Below are 12500 nucleotides of genomic sequence, written 5' to 3' on the forward strand. Positions count from 1 at the left end.
AAATGTAAATTAAAAATGATCATCTAATTCCACACACACACACACATACACACACACACAATTGTAATGTATTAAATCTCAGATTCATTTGAATATGGAATCAGTATCAGCCAATCAGAGTCCAGAATCCAGAATGCTGCTGTAAGAGCAAAATAAAAAACATGAATGGAATGTTGTTGCAGGAAGTGTGTGTGTGTGTGTGTGTGTGTGTGTGTGTGCAGATCTCCTAGCTGTGCCGAAGCACCCGTATGCGGCGATGGAGAACTGGGGCCTGAGTGTGTTTGTTGAGCAGAAAATACTGCTGGATCCTGAAGTCTCGTCTTTCTCCTACCAGATGGATCTCACCATGGTGGTGGTGCATGAGATCTGTCATCAGGTAGACACACACACACACACACAGACACGCACGCACGCACGCACACCCACACACACGCACAAGCACAGACACACACGTACGCACAAACACGCACACACAAATTTGTTTAACTATGTCATAAAAACGGTTGGAGATAAGCGCGGCTGAATGGTGGGGGTAAGGGAAGCGGGGGTAGGTGAAGATGAAGAGCGGGGGTAACTGAAGGTGAAGAGTGGGGATAGGTGAAGGTGAAGAGCGGGGATAGGAGAAGGTGAAGAGTGGGGATAGGTGAAGGTGAAGAGTGGGGAAAGGTGAAGGTGAAGAGTGGGGATAGGTGAAGGTGAAGAGTGGGGATAGATGAAGGTGAAGAGCGGGGATAGGTGAAAGAGAACAATGGGGATAGGTGAAAGAGAACAATGGGGATAGGTGAAGGTGAAGAGCAGGGATAGGTACAGGAGAACAATGGGGATAAGTGAAGGTGAAGGGCGGGGATAGGTGAAGGTGAAAAGTGAGGATAAGTGAAGATGAAGAGTGGGGATAGGTGAAAGAGAACAATGGGGATAAGTGAAAGAGAACAATGGGGATAGGTGAAGGAGAACAATGGGGATAGGTGAAGGAGAACAATGGGGATAGGTGAAGGAGAACAATGGGGATAAGTGAAGGTGAAGAGTGGGGATAGGAGAAGGTGAAGAGTGGGGATAAGTGAAGGTGAAGAGTGGGGATAAGTGAAGGTGAAGAATGGGGATAGGTGAAGGTGAAGAGCGGGGATAGGTGAAGGTGAAGAGCGGGGATAGGTGAAGGTGAAGAATGGGGATAGGAGAAGGTGAAGAGTGGGGATAAGTGAAGGTGAAGAATGGGGATAGGTGAAGGTGAAGAGCGGGGATAGGTGAAGGTGAAGAGTGGGGATAGGTGAAGGTGAAGAGCGGGGATAGGTGAAGGTGAAGAGTGGGGATAGGTGAAGGTGAAGAGTGGGGATAGGTGAAGGTGAAGAGTGGGGATAGGTGAAGGTGAAGAGCGGGGATAGGTGAAGGTGAAGAGTGGGGATAGGTGAAGGTGAAGAGTGGGGATAGGTGAAGGTGAAGAGTGGGAATAGGTGAAGGTGAAGAGTGGGGATAGGTGAAGGTGAAGAGTGGGGATAGGTGAAGGTGAAGAGCGGGGATAGGTGAAGGTGAAGAATGGGGATAGGAGAAGGTGAAGAGTGGGGATAAGTGAAGGTGAAGAATGGGGATAGGTGAAGGTGAAGAGCGGGGATAGGTGAAGGTGAAGAGCGGGAATAGGTGAAGGTGAAGAGTGGGAATAGGTGAAGGTGAAGAGTGGGGATAGGTGAAGGTGAAGAGTGGGGATAGGTGAAGGTGAAGAGCGGGAATAGGTGAAGGTGAAGAGTGGGAATAGGTGAAGGTGAAGAGTGGGGATAGGTGAAGGTGAAGAGTGGGGATAGGTGAAGGTGAAGAGTGGGGATAGGTGAAGGTGAAGAGCGGGAATAGGTGAAGGTGAAGAGTGGGAATAGGTGAAGGTGAAGAGCGGGGATAGGTGAAGGTGAAGAGCGGGGATAGGTGAAGGTGAAGAGCGGGGATAGGTGAGGGATAACAATGGGGATAAGTGAAAGTGAGCAGGATGTAAATAAGGATCTATAAGTCGTAGTTGTTTAACACTCAAGCTCCAGCACGTTCCTACTTAGCAAAACACACACACACACACACACACACACACACACACACACACACACACGGACACTTTTTTCACACTTTTCATGCTGTTAATTATTGTCCTCGGTGAGAGACAGAGAGACAGAAAGAGAGAGAGAGAGAGACAGAAAGAGAGAGAGAGAGAGGAAGAAAGAGAGAGACAGATATTAACAGTTCATTCATCTTATTCTTGGGAATTAGAGATCCAGCCCTCCTCCACATCGATATATTGAGTTCCTCATCTGTTAAACACACCAGACAGAGAGAGAGAGAGAGACTCTTAGTCCTTTAGTATCTTTTAAGGGTCCTTTAGTCCATTCTTCTCTTAATAGTTTTGTATAAAAATGTAAACAAATATGAATGGTTCATCATGCAGTGTTCCTGTGTGCCGGACGTTAAACACTCCTCGTTCCAATAACTCACGGACGAGGCTGAGCGCCGGACGTTAAACACTCCTCGTTCCAATAACTCACGGACGAGGCTGAGCGCCGGACGTTAAACACTCCTCGTTCCAATAACTCACGGACGAGGCTGAGCGCCGGACGTTAAACACTCCTCGTTCCAATAACTCACGGACGAGGCTGAGCGCCGGACGTTAAACACTCTGTCCTCGTTCCAATAACTCACGGACGAGGCTGAGCGCCGGACGTTAAACACTCTGTCCTCGTTCCAGTAACTCACGGACGAGGCTGAGCGCCGGACGTTAAACACTCTGTCCTCGTTCCAATAACTCACGGACGAGGCTGAGCGCCGGGCATTAAACACTCCTCGTTCCAATAACTCACGGACGAGGCTGAGCGCCGGACATTAAACACTCTGTCCTCATTCCAGTAACTCACGGACGAGGCTGAGCGCCGGACGTTAAACACTCTGTCCTCGTTCCAATAACTCACAGACGAGGCTGAGCGCCGGACATTAAACACTCCTTGTTCCAAAAACTCACGGACGAGGCTGTGCGCCGGACATTAAACACTCTGTCCTCGTTCCAATAACTCACAGACGAGGCTGAGCGCCGGACATTAAACACTCTGTCCTCGTTCCAATAACTCACGGACGAGGCTGTGCACCGGACATTAAACACTCCTCGTTCCAATAACTCACGGACGAGGCTGAGCGCCGGACGTTAAACACTCTGTCCTCGTTCCAATAACTCACGGACGAGGCTGAGCGCCGGGCATTAAACACTCCTCGTTCCAATAACTCACGGACGAGGCTGAGCGCCGGACGTTAAACACTCTGTCCTCGTTCCAGTAACTCACGGACGAGGCTGAGCGCCGGACGTTAAACACTCTGTCCTCGTTCCAGTAACTCACGGACGAGGCTGAGCGCCGGACGTTAAACACTCTGTCCTCGTTCCAATAACTCACGGACGAGGCTGAGCGCCGGGCATTAAACACTCCTCGTTCCAATAACTCACGGACGAGGCTGAGCGCCGGACGTTAAACACTCTGTCCTCGTTCCAGTAACTCACGGACGAGGCTGAGCGCCGGGCATTAAACACTCCTCGTTCCAATAACTCACGGACGAGGCTGAGCGCCGGACGTTAAACACTCTGTCCTCGTTCCAATAACTCACGGACGAGGCTGAGCGCCGGACGTTAAACACTCTGTCCTCGTTCCAATAACTCACGGACGAGGCTGAGCGCCGGACGTTAAACACTCTGTCCTCGTTCCAATAACTCACGGACGAGGCTGAGCGCCGGACGTTAAACACTCTGTCCTCGTTCCAATAACTCACGGACGAGGCTGAGCGCCGGGCATTAAACACTCCTCGTTCCAATAACTCACGGACGAGGCTGAGCGCCGGACGTTAAACACTCTGTCCTCGTTCCAATAACTCACGGACGAGGCTGAGCGCCGGGCATTAAACACTCCTCGTTCCAATAACTCACGGACGAGGCTGAGCGCCGGACGTTAAACACTCTGTCCTCGTTCCAGTAACTCACGGACGAGGCTGAGCGCCGGACGTTAAACACTCTGTCCTCGTTCCAATAACTCACGGACGAGGCTGAGCGCCGGGCATTAAACACTCCTCGTTCCAATAACTCACGGACGAGGCTGAGCGCCGGACGTTAAACACTCTGTCCTCGTTCCAGTAACTCACGGACGAGGCTGAGCGCTGAAATTCCATAAATCACATTTCTTTCACGTCACAGCTGAATTGATTACTACTGGGACCAAACAGTGAGTGGAGTTTTACCCATCAGCCCCGTGGAGGTGAGGTCCAGCCGCTGCTCCCAATAAGCCTCGCATCGTGGTAAAATAACTCAGCAGATCGCTGCTCAATTTACTCAGTATAACACACACACACACACACACACACACACACACACACAGAATCAGTCCCCAGTGTTTATTTGTTTTTCTACATTCAGCTGTTTAAGCATTAATTTAAATCTGTTACTGTGGGCAGAAGCTGAGATCAGATTTGTATACTCTGATATCGTGAATAATGTCTCACTGTGTCTGATTCTGGTACAGTGATTCAGTCTGATTCAGTGATTCAGTCTGATTCAGTGATACAGTCTAATTCAGTAATATAATCTGATGCAGTGATACAGTCTGATGCAGTGATGTAGTCTGATACAGTCTTATAAAGTCTGATGCATTGATGTAGTCTGATGCAGTCTTATACAGTCTGATACAGTGATACCGTTTGATACAGTCTTATACAGTCTGATACAGTGATACCGTTTGATACAGTCTTATACAGCCTGATGCAGTGATATATTCTGATACAGTCTTATACAGTCTGATACAGTGATGTAGTCTGATACAGTCTTATACAGTCTGATGCAGTGATGTAGTCTGATGCAGTTTTATACAGTCTGATGCAGTGATATATTCTGATACAGTCTTATACAGTCTGATGCAGTGATATAGTCTGATGCAGTCTGATGCAGTCTTATACAGTGATACAGTCTGATACAGTCTGATGCAGTGATATAGTCTGATGCAGTCTTATACAGTGATACCGTCTGATACAGTCTTATACAGTCTGATGCAGTGATATAGTCTGATGCAGTTTTAAACAGTATGATGCAGTGATATATTCTGATACAGTCTTATACAGTCTGATGCAGTGATACAGTCTGATACAGTCTGATACTGAGCTCTGTTTGTGGAACTTTGCGAGTTCTTCCTCTCCTTTCTCAGTTGGTGCATGTTCTCCAGACCTCTTCTCTCGTGTTTAACCTGACACACTGTGTTTTAAAGTATAATTGGCCGATTCTGCGAAGTGCCTCTGTGTTTTAAACTCTGTAGTCAGGGAAGCAAAACCGACCTGCCGACTTCGCCGAAGAGCAGCTCGTCAGAAATCCACCTGCATGCAGCGAGGTGTGTGTTTTTATGACAACACTGACAACATCGGATCTCATCAAACCCTCACGGATCAGACGCGTTTCTCTTAACGAGGTGTTTTAGCAAAGCCTCCATCTGCCTCTCTGTCACAACGACCCTGAATGGGATCCTGCGACGATCTCTCAGTGCTAATCGGCTCTCTGTTTTTCCTCATTATTAACGGCACGTAATAAAAGTGATACATCATATAAAGCGTCATTTAGACTCACTGTAATATCCAGATGGAGGAAATCCACGACAGAGAGACGACTTTCTCTTTCCAAGTCCATTCACACTCGGTTTGGCCGAGTGCCTGCATGTGAAGTAGCATAAAATGGAGAAATTAACTGTGTGTGTGTGTGTGTGTCAGTGTAGGTTATTGTCTTGTTATTAATGATCGTTCAAAAAGCTCCATCTGGCGAAGCTGCTTTTCTCCTGAAACTGGGAAGCTGTGGAAATTATCACAAAGACCCAAAAAAGCATCAGTTGAACAAAACAAAAAAAAAGAGTTTTTATGCTGCTTCCTGCTCTGAAATTACCCCCCCCCCCCCACAGCAAAAAAAAAAAAACAAAAAACAGGACATACTCGTATCCTTACACGTTACAATAATCATTACCTTAGACGGCGGAGGGAACGAAGACAGAAGCTAAGATGTCGGTCTGGTATCCTAGCCAGGCTAAGAAGAAACCCTCACCGGCCACCGCTCCCTAGCGTCTTCATGGCCAACGCCAGGTCACTTTCCAACAAAATGGATGAGCTAAGACTATGTTTATCATTGCGGACAGCCATCCAGGACACCTGCGTGATCATTATTACCGAAACCCCTTTAGGAGTTCCGGGCCCAGCTATTGCGTTAGCAGGCCGCTCAATCCATTGCAGTGACAGAAACAAGGACTCCGGTAAGAGTCATCATCGATAAGCTGATATTCCTCTGATCTGGAGTTTCTGGCAGTCAAGTGCAGACCCTTCTATCTGCTGTGGGATTACTCTGTTGTTATTATTCCAGCTGTGTATATTCCTCCTGATGCAGATGATAGTTTAATCATATAGTCACTCGGCTATGTGCTGACGGCAATAAATAAACAACAGTCTGCATACCCTGAAGGGGTCTTCATTATTGCTGGAGATTTCAACCATGCAAATGTAAAGACTGCTGTGCTAGTGAAATTCGATCAACATGTGAAGTGTTTAACTAGAGGGAACAATACGCTGGACTGTGTCCGTTCCAATATTATTAAAGGATATAAAGCCTCACCTCTCTCACATCTTGGACAATCTGATCACTTATCACTACTTCTTATCCCAGCTTATAGTCCCGTCATTAATCGACAAGAAAACCATCATCAGAACTGTTAAAATCTGGCCTGAAGGAGCTACTCCACAACTGCAGGACTCTTTCCAGTGTACATATTGGGACCTGTTCTTTAGCCATGAAGTAGAGGAAGACATATCAACAGTACCCTTCTACATCAGGACCTGTGTTGAGAACGTCAGCATTAACAAACGCATCCGTGTTTACCCAAACAGGATCGTCATGGATGACGAAGGAGGTCCATTTGAAGACTGCGAAATAGAAATAGCCAGACAGAACTTGAAAAAAGGTATAAGATGCACGAAGTCTGCATAGAAGGAAAAGACTGAGGACCTTTTCACATACAGGGACCCAAAACGTATCTGGCGGGGCATTCAGCATATTACCAACTACAGGAGCAACACAGATCCACCCACTAACTTATCATACTATCCACTGGGAATCAAACTACAGGAGCAACAAAGATCCACCAACTTGGAATCATACTACCCACTAGGAATCAAACTACCCACTGGGAATCAAACTACAGGAGCAACAAAGATCCACCCACTGGGAATCATACTACCCACTGGGAATCAAACTACCCACTTGGAATCAAACTACAGGAGCAACAAAGATCCACCCACTGGGAATCATACTACCCACTGGGAATCAAACTACCCACTTGGAATCAAACTACAGGAGCAACAAAGATCCACCCACTGGGAATCATACTACCCACTAGGAATCAAACTACCCACTGGGAATCAAACTACAGGAGCAACAAAGATCCACCCACTGGGAATCATACCACCCACTGGGAATCAAACTACCCACTTGGAATCAAACTACAGGAGCAACAAAGATCCACCCACTGGGAATCATACTACCCACTGGGAATCAAACTACCCACTGGGAATCAAACTACAGGAGCAACAAAGGTCTACCCACTAACTTATCATACTATCCACTGGGAATCAAACTCCAGGAGCAACAAAGATCTACCCACTAACTTATCATACTATCCACTGGGAATCAAACTCCAGGAGCAACAAAGATCCACCCACTGGGAATCATACTACCCACTGGGAATCAAACTACAGGAGCAACAAAGATCCACCCACTGGGAATCAAACTACCCACTTGGAATCAAACTACAGGAGCAACAAAGATCCACCCACTGGGAATCATACTACCCACTGGGAATCAAACTACCCACTGGTGGAGGAACAAAATGGCTTTTTTGCCCGCTTCAAAACAAAAGAATCAGACGACGTCATTGTACCTTCACTGGATGCTACCAATCACTCACTCATTATACAGACACATGAAGTAAGGCGAACTCTTGGCAGTGTAAATGTTAAGAAGGCTGCAGGGCCTGATGGGATTCCAGGAAGAGTGCTCAGATTCCTATGCCCATCAGCTTGCAGAAGTGTTTACCAGCATCTTTAATCTGTCCCTGTCACAGGCTTCTGTACCTGCCTGTTTGAAATCAGCCACAATTATACCAGTGCCAAAACAAACCAACATCACCTGCTGAAATGACTGTAGACCAGTGGCACTCACTCCCATTACAGCAAAGTGCTTTGAAAGACCGGTTTTAAAGCACGTCAAATCCCACCCACCCTGGACAAGCACCAGTATGCCTACAGAGCAAACAGATCCACTGAGGATGCTCTCCACACTGCACTGACCCACCTTGAACAGAAGGGGACATATGTGAAGATGCTATTTATAGATTACAGTGCGACCTTCAACAGTATTTTCCCCAGCAAGTTGGTCACTAAATTGCTGGACCTGAGTCTTAGTAACTCACTGTGTGCATGGATCAAGGACTTTTTATCTAACCGCCCACAGACTGTCAGACTTGCTCCCCACCTTTCTAAAAGCCTGACTCTCAGCACTGGCACACCGCAAGGCTGCGTGCTTAGTCCCCTTCTTTATTGTTTGCATCCCCACACATCCCACAAACCCGATCATCAAATTTGCAGATGACACGACAGTGATTGGATTCATTACAAATGGGGATGCTCACAGAGATGACGCCTGCAAACTTATTGGATGGTGTACAGAACATCAAGAAACCCGTCCACCCCGAGGATGCCACTCCTCTAAACATCAACGGAGAAGTAGTGGTGAGAGTGACTAGCCTTTAAGTTTCTGGGAACACACATCACTGAGGACTTGGTCAGTGAACTCTGCTGCCTTGGTTAGTAAGGCACAACAGAGGCTTTATATTCTAAGGATGCTCAGGAAGGCTAACCTTTCTGGGGAGTTGCTTATGTCCTTCTTCCACTGCTCCATAGAGAGTGTACTAACATACTGTATTACAGCATGGTACGGAAATTCTTCAGCAGCTGACAGAAGACCTTTCCAGAGAGAGTTATAAGTACAGCACAGACAGTAATTGGACTTGCTCTGCCCTCCCTGGATGACACCTTCAGATCATATTGAACTAGCAGCATTCTGAAGGATGCAACTCATCCTTATCACCAGCTCTTCTCTCTGCTGCCATCTCTGCTGGTAAGCATTACAGGGCCTTTAACACCTGCAGTTTCAGACTCAAAAACAGTTTTGATCCCAGAGCCATCACCAAACTGAACACCATAAAACACTGCCCCACTATTACTGCCCCTCAAATATAGTAAATAGTCTGCACTTATATAGTGCTTTTATCCAAAGCGCTTTACACTGTGTCTCATTCACCCATACACACACACACACCAATCGTAGCAGAGCTGCCATGCAAGGTGCTAACTTGCCATCGGGAGCAACTTGGGGTTCAGTGTCTTGCCCAAGGACACTTCGACACGTGGAGTCACGTGGGCCGGGAATCGAACCGCCAACCCTACGGTTAGTGGATAACCCGCTCTACCACCTGATCCACAGCCGCCCCAAATATAGTCATAGTGGAATGAAATATTTGAGTGCAATAATCTCTTGGGACAAAGTGCAATAAAAAATTTCATGGATATGTATATGTATATGTATATATGAAATGTATGCATATGTATATGTGTATATTTATTTCATTTATTTTATTTTACATATGTACACGTTCTTACTCCTATATTCTTAAATTGTACGAATCAATTTTTTTGCATGATTGTATGTGCGGACATTGTTTAAACGTATCATTTCTTTGAGTAGCTGCGCAACAAATTTCGTAGTACATCCAATGTGCAATGACAATAAAGGCATTCGGTTCTACAATAAAGGCATTCGATTCAACAACAAAGGCATTCGATTCAACAACAAAGGCATTCGGTTCTACAATAAAGGCATTCGGATCTACAATAATGGCATTCGATTCAACAATAAAGGCATTCGGTTCTACAATAAAGGCATTCGATTCAACAATAAAGGCATTCGATTCTACAACAAAGGCATCCGACTCAACAATAAGGCATTCGATTCAACAATAAAGGCGTCCGATTCAACAATAAAGGCATTTGATTCTACAATAAATGCATTCGATTCTACAATACGGCATTCGATTCTACAATAAAGGCGTCCGATTCAACAGTAAAGGCATTCGATTCTACAATAAAGGCGTCCGATTCAACAATAAAGGCATTTGATTCTACAATAAAGGCATTCGATTCTACAATACGGCATTCAATTCTACAATAAAGGCGTCCGATTCAACAATAAAGGCATTTGATTCTACAATAAAGGCATTCGATTCTACAATACGGCATTCGATTCTACAATAAAGGCATTTGATTCTACAATAAACACATCCGATTCAACAATAAAGGCATTTGATTCCACAATAAAGGCATTCGATTCAACAATACGGCTTTCATTTCTACAATAAAGGCATTCAATTCTACAATACGGCATTCGATTCTACAATAAAGGCATTCGATTCAACAATAAAGACATTCGATTCAACAATACGGCATTTGATTCTACAATAAAGGCATTCGATTCAACAATACGGCATTCAATTCTACAATAATGGCATCCAATTCAACAATAAAGGCATTCGACTCTACAATAAAGGCATTCGACTCTACAATAAAGGCATTCGACTCAACAATAAGGCATTCGATTCAACAATAAGGCATTCGATTCTACAATAAAGGCATTCGATTCTACAATAAAGGCATTTGACTCAACCATAAGGAATTCGATTCTACAATAAGGCATTAGATTCTACAATAAAGGCATTCGACTCTACAATAAAGGCATTCGACTCTACAATAAAGGCATTCGACTCAACAATAAGGCATTCGATTCAACAATAAGGCATTCGATTCTACAATAAAGGCATTCGATTCTACAATAAAGGCATTTGACTCAACCATAAGGAATTCGATTCTACAATAAGGCATTAGATTCTACAATAAAGGCATTCGATTCTACAATAAAGACATCTGATTCAACAATAAAGGCATTCGACTCAACAATAAGGCATTCGATTCAACAGTAAGGCATTCGATTCTACAACAAAGGCATTCGGTTCAACAACAAAGTCATTCGGTTCAACAACAAAGGCATTCGACTCAACAACAAAGGCATTCGATTCAATTTGGACGCTGAATATTCTAACTGATGTGAAATATGTGGGAACATTGTTTTAGTTTAAGATTTATAATAGATGTTTCAACGTTTTCACACTTAAGGCTCCTTTAAGGAGTTGTAGAGCTTCATTACAGAGATGAATCAGTTCCATTAAAATATTAATATCAACATTAAAAATGGGTTGAGTTTGAGAAACTGCTGGAGTATTGTTTAAAGTGGACTTGTTTAGAGGCTCATCCTTGAGTAACACTATTTAAACACTTCGTAGCGGATCTTAAGAGACTTAATGTACGGAGACTGTTTTTTTACCGTCTACACCAATTGCGGCTCGATTTAATCAGACAGCGTCGATGATGATCTCTTTCATTTTGAGAAGGAAAAAAATAACAGCCAGGTGCAGTTTTAAACCCGATGGTGAAGTAGACGAATAAATATAAATAAATAAAATGTAGATCCTACTCATGAGAAAAGGGACAGCAGAAATATGCTCAATTATGAAGGTAGTGATTGGTGTAGGTATGAATAGATGACCAGGCAGCAGGCAGCTTTAAATCAATTTCTCATGAAGTGTTTGCGTATGGCATGATTTACTCGCTTCTCGGCGCGTTGCCGGATGCTTGTTTTGAGTTTTGAACACGCACTCTTGTTTCCTCTTCTGTTCGCTTCTGTTGTTTTCCTCAAGTCTTTCTCATTTCGTGTTTCTTGCTTCTCGTCTCTTATTTCTCGCTGTTCTTATCATCTTGTTATCCCAGTGTCCGTTTCTTCCATCCATCCATCCATCTTCTATACCGTTTTATCCTTTTCAGGGTCATGGGGGAACCTGGAGCCTATCCCAGGGAGCATGGGGCACAAGGCGGGGTACACCCTGGACAGGGTGCCGATCCATCGCAGGGCACAATCACATACACACTCACACACCCGTTCATACACTACGGACACTTTGGACACGCCAATCAGCCTACCGTGCATGTCTTTGGACTGGGGGAGGAAACCGGAGTACCCGGAGGAAACCCCCGCAGCACGGGGAGAACATGCAAACTCCACACACACAAGGCCACGGTGGGAATCGAACCCCCGACCCTGGAGGTGTGAGGCGAACGTGCTAACCTCTAAGCCACGAGGCATAAAGTCGTTTATAAAAAAATAATAAAAAAAAAAGTCGAACTAAATAATTCTCATGTTTAAACTGTTTTAATGAACGTACTGATGATGTAAATGTGATGAAAGAAATAATGATGTATTCTCTAGCTATAATATATTCGTGCTTAATGCACAGGTTATTATTGTTTTATTTATTTTT

At 44.9% G+C, this 12500-nt stretch overlaps 1 protein-coding gene across 1 annotated transcript in view; it reads left to right on the forward strand.

Moving 5' to 3' along the window:
* The window catches only part of LOC128622957 (thyrotropin-releasing hormone-degrading ectoenzyme-like), a 65123-nt gene that overhangs the window by 20687 nt on the left and 31936 nt on the right, over positions 1-12500 (forward strand). The window contains exon 5 of the mRNA XM_053649730.1: positions 222-376. Coding sequence (XP_053505705.1) covers positions 222-376 — 155 coding nt within the window. The remainder of the gene's footprint in view (positions 1-221; positions 377-12500) is intronic.

Source organism: Ictalurus furcatus, chromosome 19 (assembly GCF_023375685.1).
Source record: "Ictalurus furcatus strain D&B chromosome 19, Billie_1.0, whole genome shotgun sequence".
In the NCBI taxonomy this organism is placed as follows: domain Eukaryota; kingdom Metazoa; phylum Chordata; class Actinopteri; order Siluriformes; family Ictaluridae; genus Ictalurus; species Ictalurus furcatus.